Source organism: Salmo salar, chromosome 13 (assembly GCF_965601325.2).
Source record: "Salmo salar chromosome 13, fSalSal1, whole genome shotgun sequence".
Taxonomy (NCBI): Eukaryota; Metazoa; Chordata; class Actinopteri; order Salmoniformes; family Salmonidae; genus Salmo; species Salmo salar.
This window is the reverse complement of record NC_138303.1, coordinates 9,371,659-9,389,366: the sequence shown is the minus strand read 5'-3', so window position 1 is coordinate 9,389,366 and position 17,708 is coordinate 9,371,659. Positions and strand designations below refer to the sequence as shown.

The following is a 17,708-nucleotide window of genomic DNA, read 5'->3' as shown; positions in this document are numbered from 1 at the left end:
AAAGTCCTCATCAGACAGAGAGACAGCCAGGAGAACAACGACCATCATAAAGTCCTCCTCAGACAGAGAGACAGCCAGGAGAACAACGACCATCATAAAGTCATCCTCAGACAGAGAGACAGCCAGGAGAACAACGACCATCATAAAGTCATCCTCAGACAGAGAGACAGCCAGGAGAACAACGACCATCATAAAGTCATCCTCAGACAGAGAGACAGCCAGGAGAACAACGACCATCATAAAGTCCTCCTCAGACAGAGAGACAGCCAGGAGAACAACGACCATCATAAAGTCCTCCTCAGACAGAGAGACAACCAGGAGAACAACGAACATCAATCATAAAGTCCTCCTCAGACAGAGAGACAGCCAGGAGAACAACGACCATCATAAAGTCATCCTCAGACAGAGAGACAGCCAGGAGAACAACGACCATCATAAAGTCCTCCTCAGACAGAGAGACAGCCAGGAGAACAACGACCATCATAAAGTCATCCTCAGACAGAGAGACAGCCAGGAGAACAACAACCATCATAAGTCATCCTCAGACAGAGAGACAGCCAGGAGAACAACGACCATCATAAAGTCCTCCTCAGACAGAGAGACAGCCAGGAGAACAACGACCATCATAAAGTCATCCTCAGACAGAGAGACAGCCAGGAGAACAACGACCATCATAAAGTCCTCCTCAGACAGAGAGACAGCCAGGAGAACAACGACCATCATAAAGTCCTCATCAGACAGAGAGACAGCCAGGAGAACAACGACCATCATAAAGTCATCCTCAGACAGAGAGACAGCCAGGAGAACAACGACCATCATAAAGTCATCCTCAGACAGAGAGACAGCCAGGAGAACAACGACCATCATAAAGTCCTCCTCAGACAGAGAGACAGCCAGGAGAACAACGACCATCATAAAGTCCTCCTCAGACAGAGAGACAGCCAGGAGAACAACGACCATCATAAAGTCATCCTCAGACAGAGAGACAACCAGGAGAACAACGACCATCATAAAGTCCTCCTCAGACAGAGAGACAGCCAGGAGAACAACGACCATCATAAAGTCCTCCTCAGACAGAGAGACAGCCAGGAGAACAACGACCATCATAAAGTCATCCTCAGACAGAGAGACAGCCAGGAGAACAACGACCATCATAAAGTCCTCCTCAGACAGAGAGACAGCCAGGAGAACAACGACCATCATAAAGTCATCCTCAGACAGAGAGACAGCCAGGAGAACAACGACCATCATAAAGTCCTCCTCAGACAGAGAGACAGCCAGGAGAACAACGACCATCATAAAGTCCTCCTCAGACAGAGAGACAGCCAGGAGAACAACGACCATCATAAAGTCCTCCTCAGACAGAGAGACAGCCAGGAGAACAACGACCATCATAAAGTCATCCTCAGACAGAGAGACAGCCAGGAGAACAACGACCATCATAAAGTCCTCCTCAGACAGAGAGACAGCCAGGAGAACAACGACCATCATAAAGTCATCCTCAGACAGAGAGACAGCCAGGAGAACAACGAACATCAATCATAAAGTCCTCCTCAGACAGAGAGACAACCAGGAGAACAACGAACATCATTCATAAAGTCCTCCTCAGACAGAGAGACAGCCAGGAGAACATCGACCATCTGACAGTCAGTTACACCAGCTACCAGGTCTGTATACATCCACGCTGTGTGTAACATTACTGTTCACTCACAATTCACCTGGATATCAGTGTTGTCGACACACCGGGGGCTGAGTCCCAAATGGCACCCCATTCCCTATGCGCTCTGGTCAAAAGTAGTGCATTACAAAGGGAATAGGGTACCATTTAGGAGGCATCTTGTATTCACCATCAGCTGTCTCTGGGATCTGTCCCCGATCACCTTGGCAACACAGAATAACTGTCTCTGGGATATGTCCCTGTCACCCGGGCAACACAGAATAACTGTCTCTGGGATATGTCCCCGGTCACCCTGGCAACACAGAATAACTGTCTCTGGGATATGTCCCTGTCACCCTGGCAACACAGAATAACTGTCTCTGGGATATGTCCCCGGTCACCCTGGCAACACAGAATAACTGTCTCTGGGATATGTTCCTGTCACCCTGGCAACACAGAATAACTGTCTCTGGGATATGTCCCCGGTCACCCTGGCAACACAGAATAACTGTCTCTGGGATATGTCCCGGTCACCCTGGCAACACAGAATAACTGTCTCTGGGATATGTCCCTGTCACCCGGGCAACACAGAATAACTGTCTCTGGGATATGTCCCCGGTCACCCTGGCAACACAGAATAACTGTCTCTGGGATATGTCCCCGGTCACTCTGGCAACAAATCAAATCAAATGTATTTATATAGCCCTTCGTACATCAGCTGATATCTCAAAGTGCTGTACAGAAACCCAGCCTAAAACCCCAAACAGCAAGCAATGCAGGTGTAGAAGCACGGTGGCTAGGAAAAACTCCATTGAAAGCCAAAACCTAGGAAGAAACCTAGAGAGGAACCAGGCTATGAGGGGTGGACAGTCCTCTTCTGGCTGTGCCGGGTGGATATTATAACAGAACATGGTCAAGATGTTAAAATGTTCATAAATGACCAGCATTGTCAAATAATAATAATCATAGTAGTTGTCGAGGGTGCAACAAGTCAGCAACTCAAGAGTAAGTGTCAGTTGGCTTTTTCATAGCGGATCTTTGAGAGTATCTCTACCGCTCCTGCTGTCTCTAGAGAGTTGAGAACAGCAGGTCGGGGACAGGTAACACAGAATAACTGTCTCTGGGATCTGTCCCCGTCACCCTGGCAACACAGAATAACTAACAGCTAGCGCAACACACATGCACGCACACACACACGCACACACACACACACACACACACACACAGCTGTGTGTTGCTAGTTAACAAAGTGTTGCTAAATCAGACCCAGGGATATAGGGAAGAAAGAGCGGGGTGGAGAACACAGCTAGCAGTGTTGTAATTATCACCATCTGTGGTACGCATACGAGAAGTCTCCCCCCTCTCACACGCTCCCTCTCTCCCTCTCTCAGGCCATGCTGATCACTGCCGAGTGCTGACAGTCTGTCTCTCAGCACAGAGAGAGGAGTAGCCAGTCACTCTCTCGCTGTTTCAATTTGAAATTCAATTTCACTATCTAGACCACAGCAGCAACACCCCTCTGTTAATCACTAAGCTTCATCAGAGGTGGAGAAAAGCAGGACGTTCCAGCTCTCTCTCTCTTCTCCATCACATTCTACCCCTGGCCTGGGTCAGAAGAACCAGCATGGTAGCATGGTGCAGTAGCACCAGAATGGTAGCATGGTACAGTAGAACCAGCATGGTACAGTAGAACCAGCATGGTAGCATGGTGCAGTAGAACCAGCATGGTAGCATGGTTCAGTAGAACCAGCATGGTAGCATGGTAGCATGGTACAGTAGAACCAGCATGGTAGCATGGTGCAGTAGAACCAGCATGGTAGAATGGTACAGTAGAACCAGCATGGTGCAGTAGAACCAGCATGGTAGAATGGTGCAGTAGAACCAGCATGGTAGCATGGTGCAGTAGAACCAGCATGGTGCAGTAGAACCAGCATGGTACAGTAGAACCAGCATGGTAGCATGGTGCAGTAAAACAAGCATGGTAGCATGGTGCAGTAGAACCTGCATGGTAGCATGGTAGCAGGGTGCAGTAGAACCAGCATGGTAGCATGGTACAGTAGAACCAGCATGGTAGCATGGTACAGTAGAACCAGCATGGTAGCATGGTGCAGTAGAACCAGCATGGTAGCATGGTACAGTAGAACCAGCATGGTAGCATGGTACAGTAGAACCAGCATGGTAGCATGGTAGCATGGTGCAGTAGAACCAGCATGGTAGCATGGTGCAGTAGAACCAGCATGGTAGCATGGTGCAGTAGAACCAGCATGGTAGCATGGTACAGTAGAACCAGCATGGTAGCATGGTGCAGTAGAACCAGCATGGTGCAGTAGAACCAGCATGGTAGAATGGTGCAGTAGACCAGCATGGTAGCATGGTGCAGTAGAACCAGCATGGTAGCATGGAGCTGTAGAACCAGCATGGTAGCATGGTGCAGTAGAACCAGCATGGTAGGATGGTGCAGTAGAACCAGCATGGTAGCATGGTGCAGGAGAACCAGCATGGTGCAGTAGAACCAGCATGGTAGCATGGTAGCATGGTGCAGTAGAACCAGCATGGTGCAGTAGAACCAGCATGGTAGCATGGTACAGTAGAACCAGCATGGTAGAATGGTACATGGTGCAGTAGAACCAGCATGGTAGCATGGTACATGGTGCAGTAGAACCAGCATGGTAGCATGGTGCATGGTGCAGTAGAACCAGCATGGTAGCATTGTACATTGTGCAGTAGAGGGCATAACCCTGTGGAAAGCAGGTACAGTCATTCTACAGTATGATAACAGCTCCAATCTGCCCTCTGATGAACTAGGAATGTTCACCATATTGCTAAAGGTGCAACCAACATCCATTCCTATGATGCACCCGGGTCAAATACCTAAATCCAGTCCCACGTTGGAGTTAAGCCTAGATGGGGTGAGGTTTCTGGGGATGCTGTTCCGGGTCACCTGGGTGAGGGGCACCTGCAGGGTGATGTCCACCGAGGGAGTCTTCTGGCGGACCAGAGCGTTTGTCGGGTACAGGAACTGGGCGTACGACACCGTCTGGGGAGGGATGTCAATCAATCAATCAATCAAATCAATCAATCAAATCAATCAATCAATCAATCAAACAGGAGATGGACGGAAAACACCATGAGGGGAGGAGGAAGAAAACAAGTGATAGGGACAACAATACACAGCCTAGCATAGCACAGAAAAACAGCAGTCTATCGTAGCATAGTAAACAGCACAGTCTAGCGTAGCATAGTAAACAGCACAGTCTAGCGTAGCATAGTAAACAGCACAGTCTAGCGTAGCACAGTAAAACAGCACAGCCTAGCGTAGCACAGTAAAACAGCACAGCCTAGTGTAGCACAGTAAAACAGCACAGCCAAGCGTAGCACAGTAAAACAGCACAGCCTAGCATAGCACAGTTAAACAGCACAGCCTAGCGTAGCACAGTAAAACAGCACAGGGAAGCAAAACACAGCACAGTGTGAAACAGCATGGTGCTGTATAGTTCCTAACCCTGTTGACTAATACTGGGGTGGCAGGGTAGCCTAGTGGTTAGAGCGTTGGACTAGTAACCGAAAGGTTGCAAGATCAAATCCCCGAGCTGACAAGGTAAACAATCTGTTGTTCTGCTGCTGATCAAGGCAGTTAACCTACTGTTCCTAGGCCATCATTGTAAATAAGAATTTGTTCTTAACTGACTTGCCTAGTTAAATAAAGGGTAATTACTTAAATATCAAAAGTACAAGTATAAATCATTTTAACTTCCTCATATTAAGCAAACCAGACGGACACTTTTTCTCTTTTTTTAAAATGTATTTACGGATCGCCAAGGCCGCACTCCAACTCTCATACATAATTGACAAACGAAGGATGTGTTTAGTGAGTCTGCCAGATCAGAGGCAGTAGGGAAGATTGACTGTGAATTAGACCATTTTCCTGTCCTGCTAAGCATTCAAAATGTAACGAGTACTTTTCGGTATGAGGTAAAATGTATGGAGTAAAAAGTACATTATTGTCTTTAGGAATGTAGTGAAGTAAAAGTTGTCAAAAATATAAATAGTAAAGTACAGATACCCCCCCAAAAACGACTTAAGAAGTACTTTAAAGTATTTTTTACTTAAGTACTTTACACCACTGAGTAAAAGGGGGGTTGCTATGGTTACCTCCCAAATGGCACCTTATTCCCTACATAGTCCACTATAGGGTCTGGTCAAAAGTAAGAATGGAATATAATCTAAACCATCTCTCGTTTTGGGGGCACCCCCCCCCCCCTGGAATATAATCTAAGCCATCTCTTGTTTTGGGGGCACTCCCCCCCCCCCCCCCGGAATATAATATAGGATTTCTAGCTACGTATCATATGTACTAAGATGTTCTAATGAACCTAAAACCAATGGGTTACATCGTACCTGGGACTATGATACATGGAGATAGACCAGGAGTACGTTTAGGACATTGACCCAAACACTATCACTAATGTAAATGTAGAATGTACCTTGCCGTAGGGTTCCAATTCAAACCCCTCCAGGCCTGGCAGCATCTCCAGAGTGGTAGAGATGTTCCCGGATGAATGTCTACGTCTGTCCAACTTGGGGTCACTGAAAAGAGAGAGAGGAAGTGAGAGAGAGAGAGAGAGAGAGAGAGAGGATAATGATTTTAGAACTTCAGAGCCTCATCAGCCCCATGCCATTTAACAGTAAGTAATAGGAGATGAGAGCTCCACAAGAGAGACAGAGAGATAGTTCCAGACACAGGAGAGAGTCAGAGAGATAGTTCTAGACAGCAGAGAGTCAGAGAGATAGTTCTAGACAGCAGAGAGAGAGAGAGATAGTTCTAGACAGCAGAGAGACAGAGAGACAGTTCTAGACAGCAGTGAGACAGAGAGACAGAAAGATAGTTCTAGACAGCAGTGAGACAGAGATATAGTTCTAGACACAGGAGAGAGACAGAGAGATAGTTCTAGACAGCAGAGAGACAGAGAGATAGTTCTAGACAGCAGAGAGACAGAGAGATAGTTCTAGACAGCAGAGAGACAGTTCTAGACACAGCAGAGAGACAGAGAGACAGAGATAGTTCCAGACACAGGAGAGAGACAGTGAGATAGTTCTAGACACAGGAGAGAGTCAGAGAAATATTTCTAGACACAGGAGAGAGTCAGAGCAATATTTCTAGACAGCAGAGAGTCAGAGAGATAGTTCTAGACAGCAGAGAGACAGAGAGATAGTTCCAGACACAGCAGAGAGACAGAGAGATATTTCTAGACAGCAGAGAGACAGAGAGATAGTTCTAGACACAGCAGAGAGACAGAGAGATAGTTCTAGACACAGCAGAGAGACAGAGAGATAGTTCTAGACAGCAGAGAGACAGAGAGATAGTTCTAGACAGCAGAGAGACAGAGAGATAGTTCTAGACACAGGAGAGAGTCAGAGAGATAGTTCTAGACAGCAGAGAGTCAGAGAGATAGTTCTAGACAGCAGAGAGACAGAGAGACAGTTCCAGACACAGCAGAGAGACAGAGAGACAGTTCTAGACAGCAGAGAGTCAGAGAGACAGAGATAGTTCCAGACACAGGAGAGAGACAGTGAGATAGTTCTAGACACAGGAGAGAGTCAGAGAAATATTTCCAGACACAGGAGAGAGTCAGAGAAATATTTCTAGACAGCAGAGAGTCAGAGAGATATTTCTAGACAGCAGAGAGTCAGAGAGATAGTTCTAGACAGCAGAGAGACAGAGAGATAGTTCCAGACACAGCAGAGAGACAGAGAGATATTTCTAGACAGCAGAGAGACAGAGAGATAGTTCTAGAAACAGCAGAGAGACAGAGAGATAGTTCTAGACACAGCAGAGAGACAGTTCTAGACAGCAGAGAGACAGAGAGATAGTTCTAGACACAGCAGAGAGTCAGAGAGATAGTTCTAGACAGCAGAGAGACAGAGAGATAGTTCTAGACAGCAGAGAGACAGAGAGATAGTTCTAGACAGCAGAGAGTCAGAGAGACAGAGAGATAGTTCCAGACACAGGAGAGAGACAGAGAGATAGTTCTAGACACAGGAGAGAGTCAGAGGGATAGTTCTAGACACAGGAGAGAGTCAGAGAAACATTTATAGACAGCAGAGAGTCAGAGAGATAGTTCTAGACAGCAGAGAGACAGAGAGATAGTTCCAGACACAGCAGAGAGACAGAGAGATAGTTCTAGACACAGCAGAGAGACAGAGAGATAGTTCTAGACAGCAGAGTCAGAGAGATAGTTCCAGACACAGGAGAGAGACAGAGAGATAGTTCTAGACAGCAGAGAGACAGAGAGATAGTTCTAGACAGCAGAGAGACAGAGAGATAGTTCCAGACACAGCAGAGAGACAGAGAGATAGTTCTAGACAGCAGAGAGACAGAGAGATAGTTCCAGACACAGCAGAGAGACAGAGAGATAGTTCTAGACAGCAGAGAGACAGAGAGATAGTTCTAGACACAGCAGAGAGACAGAGAGATAGTTCTAGACACAGCAGAGAGACAGAGAGACAGTTCCAGACACAGCAGAGAGACAGAGAGACAGTTCTAGACACAGGAGAGAGAGCAGAGAGATAGTTCTAGACACAGGAGAGAGTCAGAGAAATATTTCTAGACACAGGAGAGAGTCAGAGAAATATTTCTAGACAGCAGAGAGTCAGAGAGATAGTTCTAGATAGCAGAGAGACAGAGAGATAGTTCAAGACACAGCAGAGAGACAGAGAGATAGTTCCAGACACAGGAGAGAGACAGAGAGATAGTTCTAGACAGCAGAGAGACAGAGAGATAGTTCTAGACACAGCAGAGAGACAGAGAGATAGTTCTAGACAGCAGAGAGACAGAGAGATTGTTCCAGACACAGGAGAGAGACAGAGAGATAGTTCTAGACAGCAGAGTCAGATAGATAGTTCCAGACACAGGAGAGAGACAGAGAGATAGTTCTAGACAGCAGAGTCAGAGAGATAGTTCTAGACAAAAGAGAGTCAGAGAGATAGTTCTAGACACAGCAGAGATACAGAGAGATAGTTCAAGACACAGCAGAGAGACAGAGAGATAGTTCCAGACACAGGAGAGAGACAGAGAGATAGTTCTAGACAGCAGTGAGACAGAGAGCTAGTTCCAGACAGCAGAGAGACAGAGAGATAGTTCTAGACAGCAGAGAGACAGAGAGAAGTTCCAGACACAGCAGAGAGACAGTTCTAGACAGCAGAGAGTCAGAGAGACAGAGAGATAGTTCCAGACACAGGAGAGAGACAGAGAGATAGTTCTAGACACAGGAGAGAGTCAGAGGGATAGTTCTAGACACAGGAGAGAGTCAGAGAAACATTTTAGACAGCAGAGAGTCAGAGAGATAGTTCTAGACAGCAGAGAGACAGAGAGATAGTTCTAGACACAGCAGAGAGACAGAGAGATAGTTCTAGACACAGCAGAGAGACAGAGAGATAGTTCTAGACAGCAGAGCAGAGAGATAGTTCCAGACACAGGAGAGAGACAGAGAGATAGTTCTAGACAGCAGAGAGACAGAGAGATAGTTCTAGACAGCAGAGAGACAGAGAGATAGTTCTAGACACAGCAGAGAGACAGAGAGATAGTTCTAGACACAGCAGAGAGACAGAGAGATAGTTCTAGACAGCAGAGTCAGAGAGATAGTTCCAGACACAGGAGAGAGACAGAGAGATAGTTCTAGACAGCAGAGTCAGAGAGATAGTTCCAGACACAGGAGAGAGTCTGAGAGATAGTTCTAGACAGCAGAGACAGAGAGATAGTTCCATACACAGGAGAAAGACAGAGAGATAGTTCTAGACAGCAGAGTCAGAGAGATAGTTCTAGACAGTAGAGACAGAGAGATAGTTCCATACACAGGAGAGAGACAGAGAGATAGTTCTAGACAGCAGAGAGACAAAGGGATTGTTCCAGACACAGGAGAGAGACAGAGAGATAGTTCTAGACAGCAGAGTCAGAGAGATAGTTCTAGACAGTAGAGAGACAGAGAGAAAGTTCTAGACAGCAGAGAGTCAGAGAGACAGAGAGATAGTTCCAGACACAGGAGAGGGACAGAGAGATAGTTATAGACAGCAGAGAGACAGAGAGATAGTTCTAGACAGCAGAGAGACAGTTCTAGACAGCAGAGAGACAGAGATAGTTCTAGACAGCAGAGTGACAGAGAGATAGTTCTAGACAGCAGAGAGACAGAGAGATAGTTCTAGACAGCAGAGTGACAGAGAGATAGTTCTAGACACAGCAGAGAGACAGAGAGATAGTTCTAGATACAGGAGAGAGAGAGAGAGAGAGAGAGTTAGTTCTAGACACAGGAGAGAGTCAGAGAAATATTTCTAGACACAGGAGAGAATCAGAAAAATATTTCTAGACAGCAGAGAGTCAGAGAGATAGTTCTAGACAGCAGAGAGACAGAGAGATAGTTCTAGACACAGCAGAGAGACAGAGAGATAGTTCTAGACAGCAGAGAGACAGAGAGATAGTTCCAGACACAGCAGAGAGACAGATAGATAGTTCTAGACACAGGAGAGAGTCAGAGAGATAGTTCTAGACACAGGAGAGAGACAGAGAGATAGTTCCAGACACAGCAGAGAGACAGATAGATAGTTCTAGACAGCAGAGAGTCAGAGAGATAGTTCTAGACACAGCAGAGAGTCAGAGAGATAGTTCTAGACACAGGAGAGAGACAGAGAGATAGTTCCAGACACAGCAGAGAGACAGATAGATAGTTCTAGACAGCAGAGAGTCAGAGAGATAGTTCTAGACACAGCAGAGAGACAGAGAGATGGGTCTAGACTGCAGAGAGACAGAGAGATAGTTCTAGACAGCAGAGAGACAGAGAGATAGTTCTAGACACAGGAGAGAGACAGAGAGATAGTTCTAGACACTGGAGGGAGTGTATAGTTGTTAAATTAAGTTTGGAGATATGACAGCATGAACCATGTCTGTAGACTGGGAAGAACTTAGAAGTTGTTCCATGTAGCTCAGTAGGTAGAGCATGGCACTTGCAACGCCAGGATTGTGGGTTAGATTCCCAAAGGGTACCAGTATGAACATATAAGAAGATGTTTTCACTCACTACTGTAAGATAAATGACTAAAGTGTAAAAGTGGAGATCTTTTAGACCAGTCAGCATCCAAAATGGATCCCTTTGTCCAATGTCTGCCTCCCTCGCCCCCTAATTACTGTCTGGGAGTTGAGTCTGTCTGACTCCCTCGCCCCCTAATTACTGTCTGGGAGTTGAGTCTGTCTGCCTCCCTCGCCCCCTAATTACTGTCTGGGAGTTGAGTCTATGTCAGCCTCCCTTGTCCCCGAATTACTGTCTGGGAGTTGAGTCTGTCTGCCTCACTCGCCCCCTAATTACTGTCTGGGATTTGAGTCTGTCCGCCTCCCTCGCCCCCTAATTACTGTCTGGGAGTTGAGTCTATGTCTGCCTCCCTCGCCCCCTAATTACTGTCTGGGAGTTGAGTCTGTCTGCCTCCCTCGCCCCCTAATTACTGTCTGGGAGTTGAGTCTGTCTGCCTCCCTCGCCCCCTAATTACTGTCTGGGAGTTGAGTCTGTCTGCCTCCCTCGCCCCCTAATTACTGTCTGGGAGTTGAGTCTGTCTGCCTCCCTCGCCCCCTAATTACTGTCTGGGAGTTGAGTCTATGTCTGCCTCCCTCGCCCCCTAATTACTGTCTGGGAGTTGAGTCTATGTCTGCCTCCCTCGCCCCCTAATTACTGTCTGGGAGTTGAGTCTATGTCTGCCTCCCTCGCCCCCTAATTACTGTCTGGGAGTTGAGTCTGTCTGCCTCCCTCGTCCCCTAATTACTGTCTGGGAGTTGAGTCTATGTCAGCCTCCCTTGTCCCCGAATTACTGTCTGGGAGTTGAGTCTGTCTGCCTCCCTCGCCCAATAATTACTGTCTGGGATTTGAGTCTGTCCACCTCCCTCGCCCCCTAATTACTGTCTGGGAGTTGAGTCTGTCTGCCTCCCTCGCCCCCTAATTACTGTCTGGGAGTTGAGTCTGTCTGCCTCCCTCGCCCCCTAATTACTGTCTGGGAGTTGAGTCTATGTCTGCCTCCCTCGCCCCCTAATTACTGTCTGGGAGTTGAGTCTGTCTGCCTCCCTCGCCCCCTAATTACTGTCTGGGAGTTGAGTCTATGTCTGCCTCCCTCGCCCCCTAATTACTGTCTGGGAGTTGAGTCTATGTCTGCCTCCCTCGTCCCCTAATTACTGTCTGGGAGTTGAGTCTGTCTGTCTCCCTCGCCCCCTAATTACTGTCTGGGAGTTGAGTCTGTTTACCTCCCTCGCCCCCTAATTACTGTCTGGGAGTTGAGTCTGTCTGCCTCCCTCCCTCGCCCCCTAATTACTGTCTGGGAGTTGAGTCTTATTCCTCTCCTAAACACCATGTCCTCTCTCCTCTCCTCTCCTAAACACCATGTCCTCTCTCCTCTCTTCTCCTAAACACCATGTCCTCTCTCCTCTACTCTCCTAAACACCATGTCCTCTCTCCTCTACTCTCCTAAACACCATGTCCTCTCTCCTCTCCTAAACACCATGTCCTCTTCCTCTCTTCTCCTAAACACCATGTCCTCTCTCCTCTCCTAAACACCATGTCCTCTCTCCTCTCCTAAACACCATGTCCTCTCTCCTCTCCTAAACACCATGTCCTCTCTCCTCTCCTAAACACCATGTCCTCTCTCCTCTCCTAAACACCATGTCCTCTCTCCTCTCCTCTCCTAAACACCATGTCCTCTCTCCTCTCCTCTCCTAAACACCATGTCCTCTCTCCTCTCCTAAACACCATGTCCTCTCTCCTCTCCTCTCCTAAACACCATGTCCTCTCTCCTCTCCTAAACACCATGTCCTCTCTCCTCTCCTAAACACCATGTCCTCTCTCCTCTCCTAAACACCATGTCCTCTCTCCTCTCCTAAACACCATGTCCTCTCTCCTCTCCTAAACACCATGTCCTCTCTCCTCTCCTAAACACCATGTCCTCTCTCCTCTCCTAAACACCATGTCCTCTCTCCTCTCCTAAACACCATGTCCTCTCTCCTCTCCTAAACACCATGTCCTCTCTCCTCTCTTCTCCTAAACACCATGTCCTCTCTCCTCTCTTCTCCTAAACACCATGTCCTCTCTCCTCTCCTAAACACCATGTCCTCTCTCCTCTCCTAAACACCATGTCCTCTCTCCTCTCCTAAACACCATGTCCTCTCTCCTCTCCTAAACACCATGTCCTCTCTCCTCTCCTAAACACCATGTCCTCTCTCCTCTCACTCTCCTAAACACCATGTCCTCTCTCCTCTCCTCTCCTAAACACCATGTCCTCTCTCCTCTCCTCTCCTAAACACCATGTCCTCTCTCCTCTCCTAAACACCATGTCCTCTCTCCTCTCCTAAACACCATGTCCTCTCTCCTCTCCTAAACACCATGTCCTCTCTCCTCTCCTAAACACCATGTCCTCTCTCCTCTCCTAAACACCATGTCCTCTCTCCTCTCCTAAACACCATGTCCTCTCTCCTCTCTCTCCTAAACACCATGTCCTCTCTCCTCTCCTCTCCTAAACACCATGTCCTCTCTCCTCTCCTAAACACCATGTCCTCTCTCCTCTCCTAAACACCATGTCCTCTCTCCTCTCCTAAACACATGTCTCTCTCCTCTCCTAAACACCATGTCTCTCTCCTCTCCTAAACACCAGTCTCTCTCCTCTCCTAAACACCATGTCCTCTCTCCTCTCCTAAACACCATGTCCTCTCTCCTCTCCTAAACACCATGTCCTCTCTCCTCTCCTAAACACCATGTCCTCTCTCCTCTCCTAAACACCATGTCCTCTCTCCTCTCCTAAACACCATGTCCTCTCTCCTCTCCTAAACACCATGTCCTCTCTCCTCTCCTAAACACCATGTCCTCTCTCCTCTCCTAAACACCATGTCCTCTCTCCTCTCCTAAACACCATGTCCTCTCTCCTCTCCTAAACACCATGTCCTCATCTCCTCTCTTCTCCTAAACACCATGTCCTCTCTTCTCCTAAACACCATGTCCTCTCTCCTCTCCTAAACACCATGTCCTCTCTCCTCTCTTCTCCTAAACACCATGTCCTCTCTTCTCCTAAACACCAGTCCTCTCTTCTCCTAAACACCATGTCCTCTCTCCTCTCCTAAACACCATGTCCTCTCCTCTCCTAAACACCATGTCCTCTCTCCTCTCCTAAACACCATGTCCTCTCTCCTCTCCTAAACACCATGTCCTCTCTCCTCTCCTAAACACCATGTCCTCTCTCCTCTCCTAAACACCATGTCCTCTCTCCTCTCCTAAACACCATGTCCTCTCTCCTCTCCTAAACACCATGTCCTCTCTCCTCTCCTCTCCTAAACACCATGTCCTCTCTCCTCTCCTCTCCTAAACACCACCCTGTCCTCTCTCCTCTCCTAAACACCATGTCCTCTCTCCTCTCCTAAACACCATGTCCTCTCTCCTCTCTCTCCTAAACACCATGTCCTCTCTCCTCTCCTAAACACCATGTCCTCTCTCCTCTCCTAAACACCATGTCCTCTCTCCTCTCCTAAACACCATGTCCTCTCTCCTCTCCTAAACACCATGTCCTCTCTCCTCTCCTAAACACCATGTCCTCCTCCTCCTCTCCTAAACACCATGTCCTCTCTCCTCTCCTAAACACCATGTCCTCTCTCCTCTCCTAAACACCATGTCCTCTCTCCTCTCCTAAACACCATGTCCTCTCTCCTCTCCTCTCCTAAACACCATGTCCTCTCTCCTCTCCTCCAAACACCATGTCCTCTCTCCTCTCCTAAACACCATGTCCTCTCTCCTCTCCTAAACACCATGTCCTCTCTCCTCTCCTAAACACCATGTCCTCTCTCCTCTCCTAAACACCATGTCCTCTCTCCTCTCCTAAACACCATGTCCTCTCTCCTCTCTTCTCCTAAACACCATGTCCTCTCTCCTCTCTTCTCCTAAACACCATGTCCTCTCTCCTCTCCTCTCCTAAACACCATGTCCTCTCTCCTCTCCTAAACACCATGTCCTCTCTCCTCTCCTAAACACCATGTCCTCTCTCCTCTCCTAAACACCATGTCCTCTCTCCTCTCCTAAACACCATGTCCTCTCTCCTCTCCTAAACACCATGTCCTCTCTCCTCTCCTAAACACCATGTCCTCTCTCCTCTCCTAAACACCATGTCCTCTCTCCTCTCCTAAACACCATGTCCTCTCTCCTCTCCTAAACACCATGGCCTCTCTCCTCTCCTAAACACCATGTCCTCTCTCCTCTCCTAAACACCATGTCCTCTCTCCTCTCCTAAACACCATGTCCTCTCTCCTCTCTTCTCCTAAATACCATGTCCTCTCTCCTCTCCTAAACACCATGTGATGCATTCAAGATGCATTCAATTCCCTGTAGCTTTGTGCTGGAGTTTGTGTGTGTGTGTGTGTGTGTGTTTGTGCATGTGTGCGTGTGTGTCTCTCTGTGTGTGTGTGTGGATGTATGTATGTATGTATGTATGTATGTATGTATGTATGTGGGGGGGGATGTATGTATGTGGGGGGGGATGTGGGGGGGGGGGGGGGGATGTGGATGTATGTATGTGTGTGTGTGTGTGTGTGTGTGCGCGTGTGTGTGGGGTGTGAGGGTGATGATGTCAGTGAGAGGTGAAGGCCCTAAGGTCAGGGTTCGTTCTCTAGCACACTAATCAGATGAAGCCTGAGAAACATGGGGAAAAAACAAATTCAAACTGTTTCCTTCTCTCTGTGTTTCTCCTGTGTGAAATGTCTGCCCTTTGCCCCCCTGGGGGGTATCTGTGACACTGGGACCTCAGTGCACGTAGCATTCTGGACTGGACTGGCCTCTGGGATCAGATCGGCCTGTTGTTATTTATATCATAGAAAAGTCAGTGTAGCAGGATGCAGCAATTAAAGAGGACAGGGATGTGGAGGGGGTGAGAGGAGAAGGGTGCCTCACAGAGAGGGTAAGGACGAGGGTCTAGGGAAAGAGCCTAGCTAACTCCTCTGTGTGAGAGAACGTGGGAAAGGGTTACACATAGGGCTGTTGCGGTGACCGTATTTCACCACACCGGCGGTCACTAGTCATGAAGGCAGTCAAATTCCACGGGACCGTTTTATCACGGTCATTAGGCTTCTCCAAGCTCTGATGCTGCTGATGGTCATTAGTAACCTACCAAACTTGCTAACTGCCTGGTACTCACCACTCTATTGTCCCTCTAATCACTCTGACATCAATGCAAATCTAATCAAAAATCTAATCAAACACTTCATGAGTGCCCATGAGCTCATGTTGCGCAACATTTCTATCGACTATGTGAGAAAACAGAGTGATGGCCTCTACTAAAAAGAGGAGGATCCCATCCGCTTTCTATAGGCTACGCCTACTATATTTATTTCTCAACTTTCCTAACATTAAGCACATTGCTTATCTTTAAAACAGGAGTATAGCCTACCTGGCTGGCATGAAAATTAACCACAGGGAGGTACATGATAAAGGTCCAATTTAAATCAAACCACATTTCACACAAATATGATTTAGTTCATGTAAATACAAGATTAAATCAAGAATAGTCTGATGGGAGACAATATTAGCCAATCACTTGTGAATTATATATTTTCACTTGTGAATGATGCCCAGCATAAGAAACAATGCCTTTTTTTGCTAACTTTTCATAGTCGCACACCTCATGTAGCCTAGCTCATAGACCTATATGTTTTGATAAGGTTTGTATCACAACTAAAGTGGCCAAATAACTTCTTAAAATTAAGCACATTAATCCACAAGGGGTGTAGAGACTAACTGGCGTACATATGTCACGTCCTGACCAGTTTAGGTATTATTTTGTATTGTAGTTTGGTCAGGATGTGGCAGAGGGTATTTGTTTTCTGTTGGTTCAGGGTGGTTGGTTGTGTTTAGGGTGTGTGATTTGTTAGTTCTGGGTGTTGGGTATGTTCTAGGTTGTATTTTCTACGTTCTGTCTAGTTTAGTTTTTCTATGTTTAGGTTTGGGTGTGGACTCTCAATTGGAGGCAGGTGTTTCTATTTTCCTCTGATTGAGAGTCCTATATATAGGTATGTGTTTGGGGTTGTTAATTGTGGGTAGTTGTCTTTAGCACTGCTGTTGTAAGTATAGCCTGTTAAACTGTCGTCTGTCATTCTTTTGTTTATTGTTTTTCCCGTGTTCACATTTACTTAATAAACTATAATGATGAGCACGCAACCCGCTGCGCCTTGGTCCTCTCTACAAAACGACACACGTGACAACATAAGCAGTTTAGGGAAGATCATTTTCACCATACAAATGCACCTTTATAATAAAAGCATTACCTGCATAATCGCATTTGCGGTCACTTTAGATAATGGTGTTTTCCCGTTAATGGAACATTTATGCGTATAGCCTACTGCCATTTGCGCATTGCTTATAATGTGAAGAAATAGCCTAATAGTTTACCAACATTTTAAGTTAAACGTTATGAATTGTTGCGTCAACCACATTGCATAAAAGCTTTTTTGACGCTAGTGGTTGTATTAATTTGGGATTTATCGCGTCCCACAACTGTCCCAGACTATGTTTGGAATATTTTTTTTTTCTCACACAGAATAGAATAGGTTGACTTTTGTACTATAGGGATAGTAGATTGACATAGGCTAGTGCTTTTCATGTTCATTAGGCCTACTCATCTTGTTGAGTTGTTCCAATATCTTCAGTATGCACCTCGGAATTGGATGAGTCTTCACTTGTAGCCTGTGAGAAAAACCTGATCACGTGATGGAGAGCCATGTGAGTGAGAGGTGCTTCAGAGTGCGCAGCACTCAGGGAGAAGGGCACAATGGCCACTGGCTGCAAAAGGCATGGATTTTTTTTTAGGGTGCATTACGGCCACAAAGGAGATTCCGCAGTGAAATTCAAGGCATTATCAAGTGCTTGTCAAATTGTGAATGAGAGACTGATGAAGTGTGTACAGCCTGCGCAAAAAACTAAGCGGAGCTCAAGCCTTTCAAGCAACCTTTTTTTCAAATCATCATTAGAGTCTCATCATGCAGCCTTACAATGTATTA

At 46.9% G+C, this 17,708-nt stretch overlaps 2 protein-coding genes across 2 annotated transcripts in view; both read right to left on the bottom strand.

Annotated features, from left to right (window-relative positions):
- cables2b (Cdk5 and Abl enzyme substrate 2b) overlaps positions 1-17,708 on the bottom strand; it is a 79,285-nt gene that overhangs the window by 18,941 nt on the left and 42,636 nt on the right. The window contains exons 4-5 of the mRNA XM_045692864.2: positions 6,142-6,244; positions 4,529-4,694 (exon numbers count right to left, since the gene is read on the bottom strand). Of these exons, the coding sequence (XP_045548820.2) occupies positions 4,529-4,694; positions 6,142-6,244 (269 nt within the window). The remainder of the gene's footprint in view (positions 1-4,528; positions 4,695-6,141; positions 6,245-17,708) is intronic.
- The window catches only part of rps21 (ribosomal protein S21), a 92,896-nt gene that overhangs the window by 54,997 nt on the left and 20,191 nt on the right, over positions 1-17,708 (bottom strand). The window lies entirely within an intron of this gene.